The 25,061-nt window shown below is 44.9% G+C and overlaps 2 protein-coding genes across 2 annotated transcripts in view; one reads left to right on the top strand and one right to left on the bottom strand.

The window, feature by feature from the left end:
• LOC134349210 (protein Shroom2-like) overlaps window positions 1-25,061 on the bottom strand; it is a 151,910-nt gene that overhangs the window by 103,186 nt on the left and 23,663 nt on the right. The window lies entirely within an intron of this gene.
• Window positions 1,406-5,946, top strand: LOC134348877 (growth/differentiation factor 9-like). Its single transcript, XM_063052663.1, has 2 exons — window positions 1,406-1,751; window positions 4,281-5,946. The coding sequence occupies exons 1-2, from the start codon at window positions 1,424-1,426 to the stop codon at window positions 5,201-5,203; spliced, it is 1,251 nt and encodes a 416-aa protein (XP_062908733.1). The 5' UTR covers window positions 1,406-1,423; the 3' UTR covers window positions 5,204-5,946.

The raw sequence follows: 25,061 nt of genomic DNA, 5'->3' as shown, positions 1-25,061 counted from the left end.
TCTTTGGCCTTGGACACTGGAGAAGACCTCCCAAGTTTATACTTTTTATACTTACAGCCAACACATTCCAATCGAGGTAACATCCTAATAAACCACTTCCAAAGCCTCCAGGTCTTTCCCTATAGCAGGCAAACCTGCACACAATATTCCAAAGGTGACCTTCACGTTTTATACAGCCAGGACCAGTAAAGGAAGTAGAAAATACTCCTTGTGTGAGAATTTTAAAACATATGGGAGTGGAATGTAACAACCGAAGTCCCACGTAAACATTTTGAACAATTGCAGAATGCATCTTAAGTGTATTATAAACCCATTTACTTTTCCCCATAAATTTACCCATTGTTGTTTTGCCAAGAATTCTTTAAAACAGCATGTTACTACCAGCGGTAATTATTTCGTTACATTTGTTCCCGGACTGTTACCAATAACTTCCAGCAGATCACTGGTTAAATCAATAGCTTCGCAAGCTGAAGGCTATTATTAGACGCCAATAATGATTACAAACAGGAATTTAGATTTGCCCAGTCTGGAATGTAGCGTATAAACAAAAAACAGTTGTTTGAATGATTACTTTTATTTTCTGGAGACCTTGGCGCAACGTAGAGAAAAGGGCTCAAAACAGTCAGCTCCGTGATGGAGGATACCAGAGGCATCTGCGATAGAACAGGTGGCATAGGCGTGGCGAGTTATTTAACCACCGGGCAAGGAGCCAACCTTGGAAAGCGTCAATGATGGGGGCTAATTAGAGTTCATAGGATTTTCTAAAACAACTAATTATGAAACCTCGCAATTATATACTAAATGTGAATTGTTCAACAAGCTTTCACTTGTTTATTTATAAATAAACCACAATGTTTGCCCCGTTGCAATAAGCAAAACTTGTTGAACGTTATACAATATTGATGATATGCCGTTATTAGTAGGTTGATGGACTGTGCTGCGAAGCGAGAGTAAGGAGGAATTAAATGTTCTTCCAGCTATCTTTTAAATTGCGTAAGAACACCTGTCTCCACCATCTTTGAAATAAACTTGGAAATTATAATATAATATGTTTAGAGTCCAAGAGCTTTCTGGTTCTAAGTGTGGCAATGGGCGCCTTCAACACAAAATTCATACGTAAATGGGGAGTACCGGTTGGAAGGTACGCGGAGAGTATCTGTGTCAGTGTCACTACAAAATCCTAACATCGAACTTATATTAATTTCATGTCAGGAGGCTTTTCCTATGACAGCTAACGCGATCACTGCATTCTTGCGTGCCCTACAAGTTTGTGCTGATTATTAAATTATCTTTATTAATTGTCTTGATGAAATCGTTGCACCTGAGTCTTCTAGATTCTGTTTAAAAGGCGGCATGGGGGCTATACGACATTAGTCTTATTGAGCTGTGTTGGGATTGTATTGAGGTGTTTTCTACTGGTAAAATGTGGCTTTTATCACAGATCCGCCATAATATTTGGTTAGTAGTGCTCATCAACTGGATTCCTCTCGCCACTCTGATCAGCTTTGCTGACAAAGAAGTAACTCAGAACTCCGAGAATTATCTTTTACTGCCTCTGCTAAACGTTTTGACCAACAAGCATGGTTGGGATTACCAAGGTCCTACAAAACCGGATGTCGGCCATTTGAAGTATATGAAAAGACTCTACACCGTGGCCGCGACACAAGATGGAATACCTAGGCGACTTGGGGGCCATCCCTACAACACCGTGAGATTGCTGACACCACGGGCTCAATCCCGTTCCACACAAGGTGAGACTGAACTCGAATATCAACGTTTTCAAAGAAAATCTGACTGATCTACTCAAATTCTTAATTCATGTCGTTTTGTTTAAATTAAGCTATTCGCCTACTTTAAGACAGCTTTACAGATCACTTATGACATAGTTACTAATCAGATAGGTTTGATAATTACACATCACTTGGGGAAAATGGCTGTATATTAATAATGTAAATGACTGCATATTGACATTAGTGAGGCTTTTGAAATTATGGGTAAGAATGGCTTAGAAACCCAAGACCCTGAATTTAGAGGGGAGGTGGGAGTAGAGGAGCTGATCTGAACGCTATATGACCTGGGAATATTTAGGTGTCTGTAAATCTACATTTGACAAATTGGTTATTTGGAAATAAAATGCCTTCTAATGATCCAATAAAGATGGTAAGTCTAAGGGATGATAAATGTTGAGGGATTTTAAAGGGATGAAATGGAAGGCTTGGGTTTTGAGAGAAAGTCTGAAGTATAGGTAGGCAAAATAAAGAAAAATAACCAAGTGGATTTGTTGGTTACTTGCCTTCAATTAACCTAAATTGGAGTAAGGCCTTTGGAGATCACTGGGGCAATGTGTGTCTGGAGCCAGTGGATGTGGGTGAGATCCTGAATTTATCATCAGTAAGATAATTGAGATGCTGAAACAAGTTGCCACCTAAAAGGCATTCTTAGCAAGATTATTGGATAAATCATTCTGTTAATGTATCCCAGTCCCCTATGGAAGGCAAAGAGATTACTTGTATTCTGATGGTGTTAAAAATCCTTGTTCTTGGTGAGGTGCTAAATTACTGGCTAATGTAATGCAAACACAATGTAAAAGATCTCTATTTGAGAAGCAACAATAATCCAGATAAATACAGGCTGGTAAGTATGATGTCCATAGGTTTTTAAAGAAAAAAAGATATAATTTGATTATAGTAGATGTAGTTTCATGTGTAAATTAGTCTGTATGGATTTTAGGACAGGGTCCAGTCTAAACAATTTTGCTCTTAAAGTAATGTACTGTGTGCAGCCCACAGTGATGCCAAGCAGGAAACGTCTTCCTGTAAACCTTATTATGGAGGGCAGGGCTGTTGGTGCGGACAATATTGATGTCACTGAAAGACCAGAATCCAGGCTGTTTTGGTAAATTGGATCCCAAATTGGCTGTACAATAGGATGGGCAAGTGGAATCTTGCCTTTGTAAATGAGAGTTTCTGACCATTTGGTGTGACATGGTAGTGTAGTGGTTAGTGTAACACTATCACAGCAACAGGTTCAATTCTGCCACTCTAAGGAGTTTGCATATGGGTGACCACATGGGTTTTCTAATAGGTTAATTAGTCACATGGGTCAAATTGGTAAGTGCAAAGGGCCAGTTATGGTGCTGAACCTCCAAAAGAAATGGTGCAACACAAGATCCATCCAGCCCATGTGAGTGTAGGAGAGATGATTATAACTTGAAATAATATGATTAGATTTAATTACAAAGTAGGGCTGGGGATGTATTCAATGGCAGAGGACCTTGAATTCCTGAATATGGCAGTATGGGTGAGTATGGTGTTTTGGGCAGCATATTCATCTTGGCATGAAGCATAGAATATAAGAACAGGAAGGTTCAGGTGCAACCTCAAACACTAGAGTGCTGTGCAGGATTCCAGCTGCAAGGTTTTGAGAAGAGCTTGATTGTACTGGGATATAAGATTAAACAATTGTTTTGGACTGTTGAGTTGACTAAATGGCCTGCTTTTTTGGAGCTGAGGGGTGTAGATAGTAAGAACCTCTGTAGAGATGCTGTAAATTGGGGGGGTGGGTAATTTCCTACCCCTTGTTGACCAGAATCACATGAAAATCTGCAGATGCTGGAATCCAAAGCAATACACAATGCCAGAGGAACTCGGCAAAGCAGGTCCTGATGAAGGGACTCAGTCTGTTTGGCAGATGCCTGGCCTATTGAGTTCCTCCAACATTTGGGGAACACAAGTTGCTGGTGAACGCAGCAGGCCAGGCAGCATCTCTATGAAGAGGTGCAGTCGAGGTTTTGGGCTGAGACCCTTCATCAGGACTCATCCTGACAAAGGGTCTCAGCCTGAAACGTCGACTGCACCTCTTCCTAGAGATGCTGCCTGGCCTGCTGCGTTCACCAGCAACTTTTGTGCTGCTTGAATTTCCAGCATCTGCAGAATTCCTGTCATTTGTGTTGGGGATATCTGATTCTCCCCACACACCCACCCCGTGGCTACAATCTTGACGCTCTGCTGTCGGCAGTCGACATTTACTCCAGTCATGTACAGGGTTAAAGATCAAGAGCTGTAGACGGGTGCAGGCTGACAAGTGAACCGACTAGCTTTCGTTTCCGTTGCTATTGGGGTCGATATTTAGAACAAAGTCGTAAAGTAACCTTGATTGTGAAGTACGTTTAACGTTTGCTTCCGACGTATGTAAACTTGTAACTTTGCAGTATTTATCACTTTAATGGTTTGTACTTATGGCTTTATTTCTTTCCTATACACCCACCATCTTTCCCTCAGAAGTATTTAAACAAGATGTCCTGTATGGCCTGGCGCCCGTCACTTCTCGGGAACGATTACTCCGATCCGTGCTCCTGTACTCAGTCACTAAATCGGCGTACTCTCCCGTCCTGTGCACCTGCAACCTCACTGTCCACGAGCCCTATTCCGACCAAATGTGCTCCGAGTCCGACAGCCTCCGTTCGCACAGCTTCCACGTACAGTTCGGGCGCAGGAACAGGCATAAGTGGGTTGAAGTGGACTTGGCCTCCTTCCTCCAGCCGTTCGTCAGGCCACACCGGGGCAACCTTCACGTAGTCTTCAGTTACAAGTGCACCAAAGCAGGCCAGCCGTACGGCAACCGCACGGGAGTTTCGGAACTGACCCTGGTGCCTCCCTCCTTGCTTCTGTTTCTCAACGACACCCGGGCGCAGACACGCCACAGCTGGTTCTCGATGGAAATGGGCGAGCAATCCCGGGTCGGCCAAGTGCACGGACTGAAGAGTCTTTCCACTGGGAACGGGGTACGGGACTTGAAGTCCAACCGCCGCAGAGGACCCAGAAGTGACCCGGAAGGGTTGTTTCATGCGCGAACGGCTCGCCGCTATCCCCAGTTCCAGTATCCCGACCAAGAATGCCAACTTCACGATTTCCGACTGTCTTTCAGTCAGCTCCGGTGGGACCGCTGGATTATAGCACCCCATAACTACAATCCTCGTTATTGCAAAGGCAGCTGCCCACGAGCCCTCGGCCATCGCTACGGATCCCCCGTTCACACCTTGATCCAGAACATTCTCTACGAAAAAGTGGACTCGACAGTTCCTCGCCCCTCCTGCGTTCCTTCCAAGTATAATCCGCTGAGCGTGTTAACGCTGGAGAGCGATGGCTCCATAGTGTACAAAGAATACGAGGATATGATTGCCACCATGTGCACTTGCCGCTAGGGGGGTAAAAGACTTGACATTTCTTTGCATCTGAAATTTAGGAAAATGACATTGCTTGCGAAGCTAAAATCGCAATTTGTATTTTTAGTTATAATTTAATGAACATTTAAGCGAAATGAACGTCGTGGAGTACAACTCCCTCCGACTAAGTGTGGATGTGACTTCGTTTATTTTGGGTTTTTGCTAATGTGCTCCCCTGGTTTTTGTCCGAGCGTAATGGAGCTGATTTTAGTGTTTGCATTTGTTTGAACTGTGTCGAAAGCAGAGACAACGTGGCCGAAAGGACTTTTTCTTGGCCATACAAGCACGAGGTTTTGCATACTAATCCCACGATCCCCCTTCCCAAATTGGATAACATTTTAAAATGCACCATACGCAAATTTTATTTAGATGGGCTGTCAATATTTGAAGTTCTAATTGAATGAAATTCTGAGACTGTAACCGTGCACGGACTGTATAATATACGCACAATTGACGGCAGTAAAATGTTCACATTTGGGTTGTAATTCCATTCACTTGAAAATGTAAAATGATTTAGGAGACTACTCCACTGGTGGGAAAATTCTTACATGGCTACAAGAAATTTTTAACCTTTTAATATGCATTGAGTGAATGAATGTTGCTTTTGCACAGTTGTGATGTGTGGTACGAACCCTGGTGGTATGTGGTGAAGTTGCTTTATTGCATGGAATATTTTGAACAAAGACATCCTGCTTGGAGGGCAAAGAAAATAAATAGCAATCACAAACTATATTTCTCTGGATTATTTTCTGTGGGGTCTGGGGGAAGAGGGTGGTGGAAATGAGATGAACATTTGAATGTTACATACCTGGTCCTTCAGCCCAGCATCCTGGAAGGACCTCATTCATTTCCCTATTCCTTGGCCATGTTGCACCATCTCTGGACATTCCTCAGGTAAGTCTAAAACAAGGGTTCACAACCTTTTTTATACCTGACCAAGGGGTGTCTGTGGACCCATGGTTGGGGGAAACCCTTTAAGAGCCTCAAGCCTCTTTCCTCTACCATAGTGGAGAGACTCCTTCACCACACTACTACAGCCCTGCTTTTGCCCATCTGTCCATGCTGATTGAGAGTGGTATTTACAGATACAGCATGGAACAGGTCCTTCTGCCCCAACAAGCTGCAGCACCCAGCAACACACCTATTGACCACTAGCCTAATCACAACACAATTGTGTTGGTGTGGCCAAGTGGTTAAGGTGTTGGTCTAGTGATCTGAAGGTCACTATTTTGAGCCACAGCTGAGGCAATGTTTCCTTGAGCAAGGCACTTGGCCACACATTGCTCTGTGATGACACTGGTACCAAGCTGCATTGGCTCTAGTGCCCTTGGACAACATCGGTGGCGTGGAGAGGGGAAACTTGCAGCATGGGCAACTGCTGGTCTTCCATACAACCTTGCCCAGGCCTGTGCCCTGGAAACATTCCAAGGTGCAAATCCATAGTCTCATGAGACTAACAGATGCCTATAATCACAACACAATTTACACATTAACTATTTGTTCTCTCCATTGATGCTGTCTAACTTGGTTTCCTCCAGCATTTTGTGTTGTCTTTGTTAATGTATTTGGTCTTTTTTCTATTTTCTTTGCTCTTCAAGGTTTTGTCCATTTTACTGATGGTTTATAAAGGTGACTATTTCAAAGTTGCATTAAGTCCCTTGCTCCTCTTGGAAACAAAGGTGAGTTGTTAGTGTCTAATTATTAATCAAAATTAAAGATGGAACTCATTGCTGGAACAATCTAACACAAAGATCAGCTACTTTGATCAGAAAACTGGTGAACTCCAGGAAAATCAGATGGTGCATCAGCATCTGACATGGTTTAATGGATCTGACTCTTTGGTTCTAGGATGGCCTAGATCTATTAAATTTCCTCCCATATGTTTTGGCTCCATAGCAGATTTGTACAAATATTGCAGCTGGTCTTTATTAAAATGATAGAGCAGTAGATAATTTCCAGGGTACACAGACCAAAATCTGCAAACACACTTTGCTATGCCCACTGAAATCTATTGTGAAATGTGGATCTTGATGGACAAATTATCTTAGACATTTTGATTTGCACAAAAGGAATATTCTCAGTGCCCTACCATTCACTGTCTAAGACTTACCCTGGTTGGTCTGACCAAAGTGCAACACCTTACACTTGTCTGCATTAAATTCTACGTACCACTTTTCAGCCCACTTTTTCCAACTGGTCCAGATCCTGCTGAAAGCTCTGATCCTCACTGTTCACCATACCACTGGTCTCAGCATCATCTGTAAACTAGCTAATCTGGTTAACCATATTATCCAGATTATTGATACAGATGACAGACAACAGACCCAGCCCTGATCTCGGAGGCAAACCAGTCAGTTGTAGGCCTCCAGTCGGAGGCAACCATCTACTACCATTCTCCAGCGTCTCCCAGAAAGGCAATGTCTAATCCAATTTATCATATCTTGAATGCTGAGTGACTGAGCCACCTTGATCAACTTGCTATGCAGGCCTGTGTCAAATGCCTTAATCCATGCAGACAACATGCAGTGCCTTACCTTCATTAACTTCACTGGTAATTCCCTTGAACTTTAAGATTCAATAGACATGACCTGCCATGCTGACTGTCCCTAAACAACCAATATCTATCAAAATACTCGTATTCAGTCCCTTAGAGTTGTATCTTCCAAAAACTTTACTACTGATGTCAGGCTCACCAGCCTATAATTTGTTTTATTTCTAGAGGCTTTCTTAAACAACAAAACATTAGCTATTCTCCAATTGTCCTGTACCTCACCTGCCTCTAAGGATGTGAATATCTCTGCTAGGACCCTTGCAATTTCTGCACTTGCCTTCCATTGAGACTGAAAAAAACACCTTGTCAGGCCCTGGAGATTTATCCACCCTACTTTGCTTCAAGACAGCAAACACCACCTCTGTAATCTGTATGGGGTCCATGACTTTACTGCTTTGTCTCTCTTCAATGGACTGTGTCCATCTCCTGGATAAATAGATGTGAAAAATTAATTTAATCTCTCCATCTTCTGGTTCTATGCATAAATAACCATTTTGATTTTCCAGAGGACCAATTTTGTCTATTGCAATCCTTGTGCTCTAAATATCTGGAGAATTCCTCAGAATTCTCCTTCACATCTTCTACAGAAACCTCATGTTTGCTTGTAGCCATCCAGATTTTGTTCTTCAAAGGTCAAAGTAATTTTTTTTTATCAAAATACAGGTGTCACAAGTATGTGTTCTCCTCTACTTCCTGTACTCAATAAGTACCTCATTTGATCCTACTCCATATACCTTCTATGCATCTCCTTGTTTTTTCTTAGCCAGAGCCTCAACATTTCTTAAATCAAGGTTCCTTAAACATGTCTTTATCTTTTTATTCTGACAGGTATTTATAAACTTTGTACTCAAAATTTCACTAAGACTCCCCACTTAACAAGTGCACTTTTGTCAAAAACCAAGCTGTTCCAATTCACTCTTGACAGATCCTTGTACTGTACCATCAAAATTGGCCCTAATTGAATTTTGGATGTCAGACTGAGGACCAGATAAGATATAGGAGCAGAACTGGGCTATTTGGCTCAAGTCTGGTCTGCCATTTCATCATGGCTAAACCATTTTTATTCTGTCCCAGTCTCCTGCCTTCCTGTATCCCTTCATGCCCTGACCAATTAAGAATCCATCAACCTCTGCCTTAAATTTACATAAGGACTTTGCCTTCACAGTTGCCTGTGGCAAAGAATTCCACAGATTCCCCACTCTTTGGCTAAAGAAATTCCTCCTCCACTCTGTTCTAAAAGGATACCCCTCTTTTCTGAGGCTGTCCTCTGGTCCTAGACTCTCCCTCCATCGGAAACATCCTCTCCACATCCATTCTCTCAAGGCCTTTCACCATTCAATAGGTTTCAATGAGGGCATCCCTCATTCTTCCGAATTCCAGTGAATACAGTCCCAGAGTCATCAAACACTCCATTTGACAAGCCATTCAATCCTGGAATAGTTTTTGTGAACCTCCTTTGAACCATCTCCAGTTTCAGCACATCCTTTATAAGATAAGGGGCCCAAAACTGCTCACAATCCTCCAAGTAAGGTCTCACCAGTGCATTATATCCATCCTTTTATGTTCTAGTCCTGTTGAACACTAACATTACATTTGCTTTCTTCACCAGACTTGACCTGACAACTAACCCTTAGGGAATACTGTACAAGGACTCCCAAGACACTTTGTGCTTCAGTTTTGTATCTTTCTCTCCAGCTAGCACGGTCTATTGTTTTCTCTTCTACCAATCTCGATACACTTCCTGATGCTGTATTCTACCACTTTTTTGCCCATTCTGCCAATCTAAGTTGTGTAGCGCCTCTACTTCCTCAAAGCTACCTGCCCCTCCACCTATTTTTGTATCATATGTAACTTTTGCAAGAAAGCCATCAATTTCATCACCCAAATCATTGAAGTATAATGTAAAAAGCAGTCTCAACACATCTGTGGAACACCACTAGTCACTGGCATCCAACCTGAAAAGGCTCCCTTTATTCTCCTGCTTTACCAGATCAGTCACTGCTTTATCCATGCTCATAGCATTCCAGGAAAGATTTAACTTTTAGCTTGTGAAGCAGCCTCCTATGTGGCACCTTGTCAAAGGCCTTCTGAAAATCAAGTACACAACATCCGCTGATTCTCCTTTGTCTATCCTGCGTGTTACTTTTTCCCAAAGTATTCTGACAAATTTGTCAGGCAAGATTTTGCCTTCAGGAAATCATGCTGACCACAGCGCATTTTATCATGTGCTTCCAAGTACCCTGAAACCACATCCTTATTCAGCAACTCCAGCATCTTCCCAAAACTGAAGTCAGAGTAACTGGCCCATAATTTCCTTCTGCCTCTCTCCTTTCTTGAAGAGTGGAGTGAGGTTTGCAATTTTCCTGTCTTCCAGAACCATTCCAGAATCCAGTGATGTTTGAAAGATCATTACTAATGCCTCCACAATCACTTTTTTTAGAACCCTGTGGTGTACAACATCTGGTCCAGGTGACTTGTCCACATTCAGACCTTTGTTTCCCAAGAACCTTCTCCTTGGCAATGGTATCTTCAGACTTCTGATCCCTGACACTCCCAAACTTCCATGATGCTCCTAATGTCTTCAGTGAAAACTAATGCAAAATACTTTGTTCATCTGCCATTTCCTTGTTCCCCATTACTACCTCTCCAGCATAGTTTTCCAGGAGTCCAGTATCCACTCTAGCACCTCTTTTACAGTTTATGTATTGAAGAAACTTGTTATTCTTTAATGGCTAGCTTACTTTCATATTCCATCTCTCCTTTGTAATTACTTTTTTAGTTGCCTTCTGTTGTTTTTTTAAAGTTTCCCAATCCTCTAACTTCCCACTTTTTTTTTGCTCTCTCATATGCCCTCCCTTTGGCTTTTGTGTTGGCTTTGACTTCCCTGATTAGCCATAGTTGTCATCTTTCCTTTAGAATATTACTTCCTCTTTCCAATGTATATATCCTATCCCCTCTGAATTGCTCTCAGAAATTCCAGCCATTCCTGGTCTGTCATCGTTCCTGCCAGTGTTCTTTTCCAATCAATTCTGGCCAACTCCACTCTCATGCTTCTGTAATTCTCTTTACTCCATTGTAATATTGATACATCTGACTTTAGCTTTTCCTTCTCAAATTTCAGGGTAAATTCAATCTTATGATCACTTCTCCTAAGGGCTCTTTTACCTCAAATTCTCTAATGTATTCCAGTTCATTGTACAACACCTAATCTAGAATAGCTAATCCCCTAGTGGGCTCAATCATGAGCTGCTCTTTATATTATATATATATATACACACATACACACACATACACACACACATATATACACTCTCTCACTCTCACGTAGGCATTCTTGAAATTCCCCCTCCTGGAATCCAGCATCTACCTGATTTTTCCCAATCTACCCACATATTGAAATCCACCCCGCCATGACTATTGTAACAATGACCTCTTAGCATGCATTTTCTATTTCTTGTAACTTGTAGACCACATTCTTACTGTTTGAGGGTCCCACCTTGCAGTTCCTTTGCTTTACCCACAAGGATTCAACACCTTCTGACCCTATATCACCTCCTTCTAATGGTTCGATTTCATTTTTACCAACAGAGCTATGCCACACCTTTTGCCTGCCTATCCTTTCAAAACGATATGTATCCTTGGATGTTAAGCTCCCAGCCATAATTTTGTTTCAGCCATGATTCAGAGATGCCTACAACATCATACTTGCCGATCTCTACTCCGGTACAAGGTCATCTACCTTGTTCTGTATACTGCACACATTTAAATATAACACCTTCAGTCCTGTATTGGTCCTTCTCGGTCGTCTTCCTTTTATATTGCAACTCATCCTGTTGACTGCATTTCTGTCCTAGTAAGCCTCTCCTTACTAGGAGTCTCCCAAAACATTGCCTTTGTAAACCAACTACCTCATCCTCAGTGCTATCACTCCAGTTCCCATCCCCTGCCAATTTAGTTTAAATCTTCCTGAACAACTCGAGTAATCCTGCCTGCAAGGATACTGTACCCCCTTGAGTTCAGATTGTAACCCATCCCTTTTGTACAGGTCATACCTTTCCCAGAAGAGATCCCAATGATCTACAAGCTCCCCACACCAGTTCCTCAGCCTGCCAAATCATTCTATTCTTACCCTCACTGGTGTGAGGCACCCAAAAGCAATCCAGAAATTACTGCCCTAGAGGTCCTGTTTCTCAGCTTTCTAACTTGCTCCCTAAAATCTCTCTTCAGGACCTCACCTTGTCTACTTATGTCACTAGTGCCAGTAAGTAACAAGCCTTCTGCCAGCTCACCCTTGCCCTTGAGAATGCCATGACCTAATCAGATGTCCCTGGCACCTGGGAGGCAACATACCATCCAGGTGTCTCTATCATGCCCACAGAATCTCATCCTTATTCCTCTGAATATGGAATCCTTGCCAACATCTCCTGGTTTAAGATGACACCTGTGTACAATGCTCCTTTGGTTGACATCTGCGTAGATCATAAAACCATGTATCTCACTTTTATGGCTTTTACATTTGTTATTCATCTTGAATGTGATTCTCAAACTGTAGGACCCTGTGAGTTGCAGTTTGGAGATCGTCTGGGTGTTTCAGTGCTCCACTGTCTCAGACAATTCTGGGAAACGGGTGGCATATGCAAACCTTGTCGAAAGCTACAGGATGGGGTACGAACTGATGTTGGACTCCATTTTGCTGATTAAAATGAGGGAGAGTGAAACATCGAGGTGAGTGAGGATGGCGAGTGCTATTACCTGCCTTTTGATCACTGGGATCACTCTGATGGGGAGAGGGAAGACTGCCTTTCGACCGCTGGTGGGATCATTCTGATGTGGAGAGGGGAGACTGCCTTTCGATCGCTGGTGGGATCACTCTGATGTGGAGAAGGGAGACTGCCTTTCGATCGCTGGTGGGATCACTGATGTGGAGAAGGGAGACTGCCCTTCGATCGCTGGTGGGATCACTGCTGCTGGAGAGGGGAGACTACCTTTTGATGGCTGGTGGGATCGCTCTGATGCCAGAGAAGGGAGACTGCCTTTCGACGGCTGGTGGGATCGCTCTGATGCCAGAGAAAGGAGACTGCCTTTCGACGGCTGGTGGGATCGCTCTGATGCCAGAGAAGGGAGACTGCCTTTCGACGGCTGGTGGGATCACTCTGATGCCAGAGAAGGGAGACTGCCTTTCGACCGCTGGTGGGATCACTGATGTGGAGAAGGGAGACTGCCTTTCGATCGCTGGTGGGATCACTCTGATGGGGAGAGGGGAGACTGCCTTTCGATCGCTGGTGGGATCACTCTGATGGGGAGAGGGGAGACTGCCTTTCAATCGCTGGTGTGATCACTCTGATGGGGAGAGGGGAGACTGCCTTTCGATCGCTGGTGGGATCACTCTGATGTGGAGAAGGGAGACTGCCTTTCGATCGCTGGTGGGATCACTCTGATGGGGAGAGGGGAGACTGCCTTTCGATCGCTGGTGGGATCACTGATGTGGAGAAGGGAGACTGCCTTTCGATCGCTGGTGGGATCACTGATGTGGAGAAGGGAGACTGCCTTTCGATCGCTGGTGGGATCACTCTGATGGGGAGAGGGGAGACTGCCTTTTGATCGCTGGTGGGATCACTGATGGGGAGAGGGGAGACTGCATTTCGATCGCTGGTGGGATCACTGATGTGGAGAAGGGAGACTGCCTTTCGATCGCTGGTGGGATCACTGATGTGGAGAAGGGAGACTGCCTTTCGATCGCTGGTGGGATCACTCTGATGGGGAGAGGGGAGACTGCCTTTTGATGGCTGGTGGGATCGCTCTGATGTGGAGAAGGGAGACTGCCTTTCGATCGCTGGTGGGATCGGTCTGATGGGGAGAGGGGAGACTGCCTTTCGACGGCTGGTGGGATCGCTCTGATGCCGGAGAAGGGAGACTGCCTTTCGATCGCTGGTGGGATCACTCTGATGGGGAGAGGGGAGACTGCCTTTCGATCGCTGGTGGGATCACTGATGTGGAGAAGGGAGACTGCCTTTCGATCGCTGGTGGGATCACTGATGTGGAGAAGGGAGACTGCCTTTCGATCGCTGGTGGGATCACTCTGATGGGGAGAGGGGAGACTGCCTTTCGATCGCTGGTGGGATCACTGATGTGGAGAAGGGAGACTGCCTTTCGATCGCTGGTGGGATCACTGATGTGGAGAAGGGAGACTGCCTTTCGATCGCTGGTGGGATCACTCTGATGGGGAGAGGGGAGACTGCCTTTTGATCGCTGGTGGGATCACTGATGGGGAGAGGGGAGACTGCATTTCGATCGCTGGTGGGATCACTGATGTGGAGAAGGGAGACTGCCTTTCGATCGCTGGTGGGATCACTCTGATGGGGAGAGGGGAGACTGCCTTTTGATGGCTGGTGGGATCGCTCTGATGTGGAGAAGGGAGACTGCCTTTCGATCGCTGGTGGGATCGGTCTGATGGGGAGAGGGGAGACTGCCTTTCGACGGCTGGTGGGATCGCTCTGATGCCGGAGAAGGGAGACTGCCTTTCGATCGCTGGTGGGATCACTCTGATGGGGAGAGGGGAGACTGCCTTTCGATCGCTGGTGGGATCACTGATGTGGAGAAGGGAGACTGCCTTTCGATTGCTGGTGGGATCACTGATGTGGAGAAGGGAGACTGCCTTTCGATCGCTGGTGGGATCACTCTGATGGGGAGAGGGGAGACTGCCTTTTGATGGCTGGTGGGATCGGTCTGATGGGGAGAGGGGAGACTGCCTTTTGACGGCTGGTGGGATCGCTCTGATGCCGGAGAAGGGAGACTGCCTTTCGATCGCTGGTGGGATCACTCCGATGGGGAGAGGGGAGACTGCCTTTTGATGGCTGGTGGGATCGCTCTGATGTGGAGAAGGGAGACTGCCTTTCGATCGCTGGTGGGATCGGTCTGATGGGGAGAGGGGAGACTGCCTTTCGACGGCTGGTGGGATCACTCTGATGCCGGAGAAGGGAGACTGCCTTTCGATCGCTGGTGTGATCACTCTGATGGGGAGAGGGGAGACTGCCTTTCGATCGCTGGTGTGATCACTCTGATGGGGAGAGGGGAGACTGCCTTTCGATCGCTGGTGTGATCACTCTGATGGGGAGAGGGGAGACTGCCTTTCGATCGCTGGTGTGATCACTCTGATGGGGAGAGGGGAGACTGCCTTTCGATCGCTGGTGGGATCACTGATGTGGAGAAGGGAGACTGCCTTTCGATCGCTGGTGGGATCACTGATGTGGAGAAGGGAGACTGCCTTTCGATCGCTGGTGGGATCACTCTGATGGGGAGAGGGGAGACTGCCTTTTGATGGCTGGTGGGATCGCTCTGATGTGGAGAAGGGAGACTGCCTTTCGATCGCTGGTAGGATCACTGATGTGGAGAAGGGAGACTGCCTTTCGATCGCTGGTGGGATCGCTCTGATGGGGAGAGGGGAGACTGCCTTTCGACGGCTGGTGGGATCGCTCTGATGCCAGAGAAGAGAGACTGCCTTTCGATCGCTGGTGGGATCACTCTGATGCCGGAGAGGGGAGACTGCCTTTCGACCGCTGGTGGAATCGCTCTGATGGGGAGAGGGGAGACTGCCTTTCGACGGCTGGTGGGATCACTGATGTGGAGAAGGGAGACTGCCTTTCGATCGCTGGTGGGATCACTCTGATGTGGAGAGGGGAGACTGCCTTTCGATCGCTGGTGGGATCACTCTGATGCCGGAGAGGGGAGACAGCCTTTCAATCGCTGGTGGGATCGGTCTGGTGGGGAGAGGGGAGACTGCCTTTCGACTGCTGGTGGGATCACTCTGATGCCAGAGAGGGGAGACTGCTTTTCAATGGCTGATGGGGAGAGGGGAGACTACCTTTCGACCGCTGGTGGATTGCTCTGATGGGGAGAGGGGAGACTGCCTTTCGACCACTGGTGGGATCACTCTGCTGCCGTAGAGGGGAAGGGCTGCCGCTGTGCCTGGAGAATGTACCCAGGTTTTCTGCATTTTGGATATGGACTTGAATGATGGACTTTTTTCAGTCTTCTAGTTTTTTTATATTCTGTTTTTCACCTGATCTTTCTCAGTTTTTTTGTGTGCAGGGGAGGGTATTTGAGGGTCAATGTACCTTTTCCATTTTTCTTTTTTTTTTGTGCAGGGAGGAGGTATTTGCTGTGTTTCTTGTCTGTCTTGGTGTTGTGGCTATCTGAAGAATTTCAGCTGTGTACTTTGATAAGTGAACCTTTGAAAGGTGGTCCTCTTCATCTATCTCTTCTAAGCCACAGCACCTGACAGTGATGGAGGCCTGGTCACTGTGGCTCCCCCTGGTAGGTCATCCCCTTCAACAGTATCTAAAGTTGTGTACTGTACTTGCTATTGAGGGGAATGGCCATGTGTCTAGTCTGCACTGGCTGTGCATTTCTCCCACTGACAGCCACCAGTTACCTCTCCTGCAACCTAAAGGTGGCTATCTCCTGTCTGTCACCTCATTTTCCCGTATGAGTCGAAGGTCATCGAGCTGCAGCTCCAGTTCTTTAATGCGTTCCCTCAGAAGCTGCAGCTCGATGCACCTGGTGCAGATGTGTTTATCCGGGAGATTGGAGGCCCTGCAGACTTCCACAACCCACACGCAGTACAAAACACTGCCCCTGAGCCATTCTCACTGCACCACTATGCCCTAATGGATGAAGAATTACAAACAAAAAGACAAATTTCCCAGATTTACCTCACCGAAGCCTCTCTAAAACTGGCACATTCAAAAGAATGGCTGCTCTGCTTGCACGTGTTCTTTTTCATTTGCTCTTTGTAATAAATACCTTTTGATTGGTCGCTGTCCAATGCAAACTGCTGCAAAGCTCTTAAATCCTGATTGAAAGGTGGCTCTTTTTACACACTTCCTCTTGCAAATTGCCCAACTCGGCCCGATCCTTTTCCATAATTATCTTGAAATTAATGGCATTGTGATCACCAGATGCAACGTATTCCCCTGCACAAATGTCTGTCATCCACCCAGTCACGTTCTCTTATAGGAAGTCAGATATCGCACTCTCTCATTGGGCCTTCTATGTACTGATTAAGGAAACTTCCCTGAACAGATTTGACAAACTCCATCCCAACTAGTCCTATTTACAGTATGAGTCCCAGTCAATATGCAAAAAGTTAAAATCGCCTTCTATAACCTTGTGTTTCTTGCAACAGTCTGCAATCTCTACAGATTTGTTCCTTTAAATCCTTCAGACTGTTGTGTGGCCTATAATATAGTCCCATTAATGTGGTTATACCTTTCTTGTTCCTCAGTTACACCCATAAAGCCTCAGTAGATGTGTTCTCTAGTCTTTCCTGACTAAGCACTTGTCACTTTTTCCACAACAAGTAATGCCTACTGTTTCGTTGTCTGAAACAATGGGTCACTGGAATATTGAGCTGCCAGTCCTGCCTCTTCTGCAACCAAGTCTCACTAATAGCAACAATATCATAATTCTATATGTTGATCCATGCCCTGAGCTCATCTGCCTTTCCTAAAACTTGCATTGAAACATATGCAGCTCAGAATATTTGTCACCCCATGGTCGACCATTTGATTTCTGGCTTTGTCTAAGATCTTAACAACATGTCTCCAGAACCTCTCCACTATCTATTCTGGCACCCTGGTTCCCATCCCCATACAACTGCGGTTTAAACCCCACTGTGTGGCAGTAGCAAACTTTTCCAGTTCTCTTTCCTTCCCTCCTTTCTTCTGCAACCCCTGCCCCAGTTCAGGTGCAAACAATCGCTTCTGTACAGGTCCTACCTTCCCTAGAAGAGAGCCCAATGATCCAAAATCCTTATGCCCTCCCTCCTGTGCCATCTTCTTAGCCACATGTTAAACTGTATGACCTTCCTCTTTCTGGCCTCACAGGCATGTGACACGGGTAGCAATCCTGAGATTGCATCCCTGACGGTCTTAACCTTTAATTTGGCACCCAACTCACTGAGCTCACTTTGCAGAACCTTGTCACACTACTCACCCATGTCATTGGTACCTACGTGGACCACGACCTCTGGCTGCTCGCCCTCCCACTTAAGAACGCAGAGGACTCTATCCAAGATGTTCCGGATCCTGGCACCCAGGAGGCAACATACCATCTGGGAGTCTCATTCTCGTCCACAGAACCTCCTTTCTGTTCCTCTAACAAATCCTCTATCACCACAAAATAATCTGCAGATGCTGGGGTCAAAGCAACACTCACAACACGCTGGAGGAACTCAGCAGGTCGGGCAGCATCTGTGGAAAAGATTGGTCAATGTTTTGGGCCAGAGCCCTTCCGTCGACCGATCTTTTCCACGGATGCTGCCCGACCTGCTGAGTTCCTCCAGCGTGTTGAGTGTTGCTCTATCACCACAGCTTGCCTCTTCTTCCCCTTTTTCCGAGTCATAGATCCAGACACAATGCTAGAAACCTGACCACTGATTTCCTCTGGGGGCGGGGGTCATCTCCACTGCCTCCCCTCCCCCCCCCCCCCGGCAACACCAACCCCTGCCAACAATATCCAAAGTGGTATACCTGTTTGGTTTTTTGAGGGGAATGGCTACAAGGATACTCCTCACTGGCTTTTTAACCGGATTCCCCTTCCTGGTGGTCACCCAGTCTCCTGTATCCTGCATCTTGGATGTAACTATCCCTCTATGTCCTACTTATCACCCCCTCATCTTCCCAAATGATCCAGAGTTCATCCAGTTCTAGCTCCAACTCTTAACATGAAGTGTTAGAAGCTGCAGCTGGATGCACTTCCTGCAGGTGAAGTTGTAGTAACACTGGAGGTCTCCCTAACTTCCCACATCTCTCAAAAGGAGCATTCAACTATCCTGCCTGGCATCCTTACTGTTCTAATTGTGCAAATACGAAGGAAACAAGAAATAAACTGGATAAAAATATCTCTACAGCTGTTAGTGGGGAGTTGAAGCTGTAGGTAGATTTCTTTTTTAGGTTTTTTCTTATTGCAGTTAGATCAGTGGGAATGGTAGGCAGGATAGTGGAACGCTCATCCTGTCCCTGGCCATTACACCAGTAAGAAGTGCATCCAGTTGCAGCTTCCTCCAGACTGCTAGGGAACTGGAGATGAACAAACTCCCGATCACTCAGGAGGCTGAGGGGTTTATTTACAGGGTGGTTTTTAAACCTAAGATGCAGGACACGGGTAACTTTTTGACTGACAAGAAGGGGAAAGAGGATTGGTAGCCAAAGCAGGATACCCCTGTAAGAAGTTCCCTTGAATAGCAGGAAAACCATTGTTGATACTATTGAAGGGATGACCTAACTGGAAAGTCAGTGGTCAGGTCTCAGTACAATCTCCCTTTGCGACTCAGAAGGGACGGTTGGGGAGGGAAGATCTGAGCTGTAGTGATAGGGGATTCAATGGTTAAGAGGCAAGAAGTTCTGTGGGTGAGGAAAAGATTCCCAGATGTTATGTTGTGTCCTGGGTCATGGACATCTCACATGAGTCTGAAGCATTCATAAGTGGGAGGGTGAGCAGCCAGAGGTTATGGTCCACATTGGTACCGATGACATGGATAGGAAGGCTGACGAGGTACTGCAAAGTGAGTTCAGGAGTTGCATGCTAAGTCAAAGGACAGTTGACTGGAGTACTGTGCAGACACAACAGAAATGTTCCTGTGCAGGTCCAGTGGAGAGCTTTAAAATCCCAGTCTCTATAAAACTGCCTAGCATTGTCAGTCGTCTTTAGTCAGAGTAATAAGGCTTTGGTTCAACAAGGCTTTGGCGAGAACAGGAAGAGGGAAGGTAAGAAGGTGAGTACATACCTTATTTCTCGAGAGAATGGGTGGTATATCTACAGAGCCACCGTTCTGTTCTGGATGTCAGATGTGGGACTTTCAGCCTCCCCAGTGGCCACATCTGCACCAGGTGCATTGAGATCCAGCTCCTTGGAGACTGTTAGGGAAATGGATCGGCAGCTCGATGACCCCTGGCTTGTTAGGGAAAGTGAAGCAGTGATAGACAGGAGCTACAGAGAGGTAGTCACCCCAAGGCTACAGGAGACAGATAAATGGGCGACTCTCAGGAGAGGGAAGGGAGAACTGAAGATGGTGGAGAGTACCCCTGTGGCCATCCCCTCATCAATAATTCATTTTCAGTACCGTCTGGGGGGGTAGGGTGATCCTACCTGGGGAAGCTTCAGTGGCTGTGCTTCTGGCACTGAGTTTGGCCCTGTGACTCAAAGGTAAGGAACCAAAGTGGATAGCAGCAGTAATAGTCAGTACCAGTCTACAGTCAGGGGGACAGATAGGCGATTCTGTGGATGCAAAAAGGAAACAGTTTGCCTCCCAGGTGCCAGGGTCTATGATGTTTCTGAATGTATCCACAATATCCTGAAAAGGAAGGGTGAGCAGCCAGAAGTTGTGGAACATATGGCACCAACTAGAAAAGGGAAGAAATCCTGAAAGAATTGGAGTTGGGAAGGAAGCTGAGAAGCAGGTCCTCAAGGGTAGTAATGTCAGGATTGTTGCCTGTGCCATGTGACAGTGAGCATAGTAATTGAATGAGGTGGCAGATAAATGTGTGGCTGGAAAATTTGAGTAGGGGGTAGGGATACAGATTTCTGAATCATTGTGACTTTTTCTGGGGCAGGTGGGACCTATACAAAAGGGACAGGTTGCACTTGGATCCTAGGGGGACCAATATTCTTGTAGGCAGATTGACTCGAGCTGTCGGGAGTGATTTAAACTAATATGGCAGGGGAATGGGAGCCAGTATGATAGAATTGAGGATGAACCAGAAGTTTACAGGTAAATGATATAACATGAATGTAAGTAAGGACAAGCCAATAACTGGGTACAAATGCAGACAGTAGAGTTAAATTGTATCAGAGGCAAAATTAAAAAGGACAAAGAGTGCACTACTGAAGGTGCTGTATTTAAATGCACATAGCATTTGGAATAAGGTGGCTGAACTTGTAGCGCAATTGGAGATTGGTCGGTATGATGTGGGCATCTTTGAGTCATGGCTGAAAGGCGGCCATAGTTGGGGGCCTAACATCAAAGGATATACCTTGTATCGAAAGAACGGGCAGGAAGGTGTAGATGGTGGTGTATCTCTGTTGGTAAGAGATGGAATTACATTTTTTAGAAAGAGGTGACATAGAGTCAGAATGTTGAATCTTTGTGGGTGGATTTAAGAATCTGCAAAGGTAAAAATTCCCATTATGGGAATTGTATATAGGCTTCCAAATAGTAGCCAAGATGTGGGGTTGAGATTTCAAAGTGAGTTGGAAAAGGCATGTAATAAGGGTAATGACATAATTGTAATGGGGGAGTTCAATATGCAAGAGGACAGGAAAAATAAGGTTGGTGGCGGATCGCAAGAGGGAATTTGTTGACTGTCTACGAGATGGCTGTTTGGAGCAGCTTGTTCTCGAACCTACTTGGAAGGACCATCTTAGATAAGGTGTGTAATAACACAGATTTTATCAGGGAGCTTGATGTAAAGAAACCCTTAGGAGGCAGTGATCATAAAATGATTAAATTTGTACTGCAATTTGAGAGAGAAGCATGTGTCACATGTATTAGCATCACAATGGTATAAAATGAATTTGAGACCTAAGAGGGGAGCTTGCCCAGGTGGATTGGAGGAGGATACTGGTGGGGATGATGGCAGAGCAGAAATGGCTGAAGTTTTCTGGGAATAGTTCATAAGGCGCAGGATAAATATGTCCCACGGAAGATGTTGTTCTCAAATGGCAGGGGTAGGCAACCAGGGCTGCCAAGGAACTTAAGGACTGAATAAAAGCCAAGGAAAGGGCATACAAGGTAGCAAAAGTGAGTGGGAAGTTGGATGATTGGGATGCTTTTAAAATCCAACAAAAGGCAACTGAAAAAGCAATAAGAAGGGAAAAGATGAAATGACGGCAAACCAGCCAATAATATAAAGCAATATACCAATTTTTTTCAGTTATAAAGAGTGAGAGTTGATACTGGACCACTGGAAAATGATGCTGGTGAAGTAGTACTTGGGGACAAAGAAATGGCAGATGAACTTGGTGGGTACTGTGGAAGAATTTAAGACTTTGGATTTAATCTAATCGCTTGTGAATGCTCTTAGAATTTGGCTAAAAAGTCCTTGCAAGTCTTAGAATCCATTCCTTGCTAAAGTTTAAACAAGAATGCTATGGCACCACATTTACATCATGCTCTTGTTTGTTGAAAATCTCATCCCAAGTTCAAAGTCACTGTTTGTTGAAATCTGGTCCCAAGTTCAGTCAAGCAATGTTATTAAGTGTGTTTAGTCACGTACACTGTGCTTGTATAATGAAGTGGGTCTGTAAGATAAGCAGAGCTCCTAACCACCGCTCTTGGGTGGAAGGAGGCTGTCCATGATTTCATGTAATAAAGTCCTCTAGTCTCCAACAACTCTGAGTTGGCCTGATCTGTCTGCTGTTCCTGAGATTTTTTCTGCAACAGGTACTTTGCATCTGTCTCCACTGCACAAGACACTAGCAGTGAGCCAGATGTCCATGACTATCAGCAGGATTGAGTGCCATTGGTATTACAGAGTAAAAAGTGCTAGGTAAACTGAAAGGTCTTGAGGTGGATAAGTCGCCTGAACCAGATGAACTACATTCCAGAGTTCAGAGGATGCTGAAGGGATAACGGATGCATTGGTCATGATCTTTCAGGAATCGCTTGATTCTGGTATCTTCCTGGAGGACTGGAAGACTGCAAATGCCTCTTCACTCTTTAAGAAAGGAGGAAGGCAAAAGAAAGCAAATTATAGGCCAGTTAGCCTAACCTCAGTGGTTGAGAAAGTGATGGAGTCTATCATTAAGGATGAGGTTTCAGGGTACTTGGAGACTAATGATAAAATAAGTCAGTCACCATGGTTTATGTACAGGGAAATCTTGCCCGACAAATCTGTTAGACTTTGAGGAAATAACAAGCGGGGTGAACAAAGGAGAGGCAGTGTATGTCATTTACTTGAATTTTCAAGAAGGCATTTGATAAGGTGCCACACATAAAACTGCTTAAGATAAAATCCTATGGCGTTGCAGGATAGATACTGGCATGGATAGAGGAATAGCTGACAGGAGGCAGTGAGTGGGAAGAAAAGGGGCCTTGTCGGGTTGGCTGCCAGTGACTAGTGGTGTTCCTCAGGGGTCAGTACCGGGAGTGCTACTTTTCACATTGTTTGTCAATGATTTGGATAATGGAATTGATGGCTTTGTGGCAAAGTTTGCAGATGATAGAAAGGGAGGTGGAGGTGTATGTAGTGCTGAGGAAGCGATACATTTGCAGCAAGACTTGGACAAATTGGCAGAATGGGAATGCAGTGTTGGGAAATGCATGATGCATTTTGGTAGAAGGAACAATAGTATGGACAATTATCTAAATAGGGAGAAGGTTCAAACTTCAGAAGTGCAGAAGGAATTGGGAGTCCTCATGCAAGACTCCCAGAAGGTTAATTTTCAGGTTGAGTCTGTGGTAAAGAAGGTAAATGCAATGTTAGCATTTATCTCAAGGGGAATAGAATATAAAAGCAAGGAGAATGCTGAGGTTTTATAAGACACTAGTCAGGCTGCACTTGGAATATTGTCAAAATTTTGGGCCCCATATCTCAAAGGATGTGTTGTCATTGGAGAGTGTCTTGAGGTTCATGATGATTCTGGGAATGAAGGGGTTAACATATGAGGAGCGTTTGGCAGCTTTGGGCCTGTACTCGCTAGAATTTAGATGAATGCTGGGGGACTTCATTGAAACCTCCTGAATGTTGAAAGGACTAGATAGGGTGGATGTGGAGAGGATGTTTCCTATTCTGGAGGTATCCAGAACACAAAATTAAGGGGCAACCTTTTGGAACAGAAGTGGAACTATCCCTGACACCTGGAACTTCCACCATACTGCTAGTGTCTTCGGCCATGAAGACAGATGCGAAATATCTATTCAGTTCTTCTGCCACTTCCTTGCCCTCCCACCACCGTTACTACCTCTCCAGTGTCATTTTCCAGCAGTCTGATATCCACTCTCACCTCCTTTACACTTTCAGTATCCTCTTTAATATTATTGGCTAGCTTACATTCATTTTCTATCTGTACCCTCTTAATGACTTTTTAGTTGCCTTCTCTTGATTTTAAAAGCTTCCCAATCCTCTAACTTCCCACTAAGTTTTGCACTCATATGCTCTCTTTGGCTTTTATGTTGGCTTTGACTTCCCTAGTTAGCCACAGTTGTCATCTTTCCTTTAGAATGACTTCCTCTTTGGGAGATGATATAATATATTCTGTGCCTTTCAAATTGCTTTCAGAAATTCCGGACATTGCTGCTCTGCTGTCATCCCTGCCAGTGTTCTTTTCCAATCAGTTCTGGACAACATCTCTCTCGTGCCTCTGTAGTTCCCTTACTACACTGTAATACTGATGCATCTGACTTTAGCTTTTCCTTCTCAAATTTCAGGGTGAATTCGATCATATGTTCACTTGTCCTAAAGGGTTCTTTTACCTTTGTGTTGCTAATCAAGTCTGGTTTATTCACAATACCTAATCCAGATAACTGATCCTCTAGTGGGCTCAACAACAAGCTGCTCTTTTTTAAAAAGTGCCATCTCATAGGCACTCTAAAATTTCTCCCTCCTGTAATCCAGCATCAAACTGATTTTCCCAATCTACCTGCATATTGGAGTCCCCCATGACTGTTGTAACATTACCCTTTTGACATGCATTTTCTATCTTTCATTGCAATTTGTAGGCCACATCCTTGTACTGTTTGGGGGGGACTGTATACAATGCCCATCATTGTCTTTTTAACCTTGCAGTTCCTTAGCTCTATCCACAATTATTCCACATCTTTCTGCCCAAATAAAAACCTGCTTACATTAACCCTATCTGTACCCCTCAATCTTGTACACCTCTTATCAAATCACCCCCCATTTTCCCATGCTTAGAATAAAGTCCAAACCTAGTCAACTTTTCCTTAAAATTTATGGACATTGCCCAGAATTATATCTGTACTCTTTCAATCTTATTAATATCTTCCCTGTAGTTAGGTGACAAACTGTCTTATACAGCTTAAACATAACATCCCAACTCCTATAGAGAATACTTTATTCTATGGGCTGAAGGCCAATGCACAAAAAGAGCTCTTTACTGCGTATTACCTGTGCCACTTTCAAGGAATAAGCCGAGAAAATCAATGCAATAAATTTCCTGAAGAATAAGGGTTGCACTTTACAATTTTGAAATATTCGGGTAACTAGTTTGGATTATAGGCAATAGTTAATCTTTGTGCTACAGGGCTACTTGTGATAGAAAGGAAAT

Source organism: Mobula hypostoma, chromosome 7 (assembly GCF_963921235.1).
Source record: "Mobula hypostoma chromosome 7, sMobHyp1.1, whole genome shotgun sequence".
Lineage (NCBI taxonomy): Eukaryota > Metazoa > Chordata > Chondrichthyes > Myliobatiformes > Myliobatidae > Mobula > Mobula hypostoma.
This window is presented reverse-complemented; position numbering and strand designations above follow the sequence as displayed.

What these genes read in the sequence shown, in the direction of transcription:
- LOC134348877 (XM_063052663.1), top strand. Translation starts at nt 1,424, where the DNA reads ATGTGGCTTTTATCACAGATCCGCCATAATATTTGGTTAGTAGTGCTC. An exon ending in TCAATCCCGTTCCACACAAG is followed by an intron (nt 1,752 to 4,280) that starts GTGAGACTGAAC and finishes TCTTTCCCTCAG; the next exon opens with AAGTATTTAAACAAGATGTC.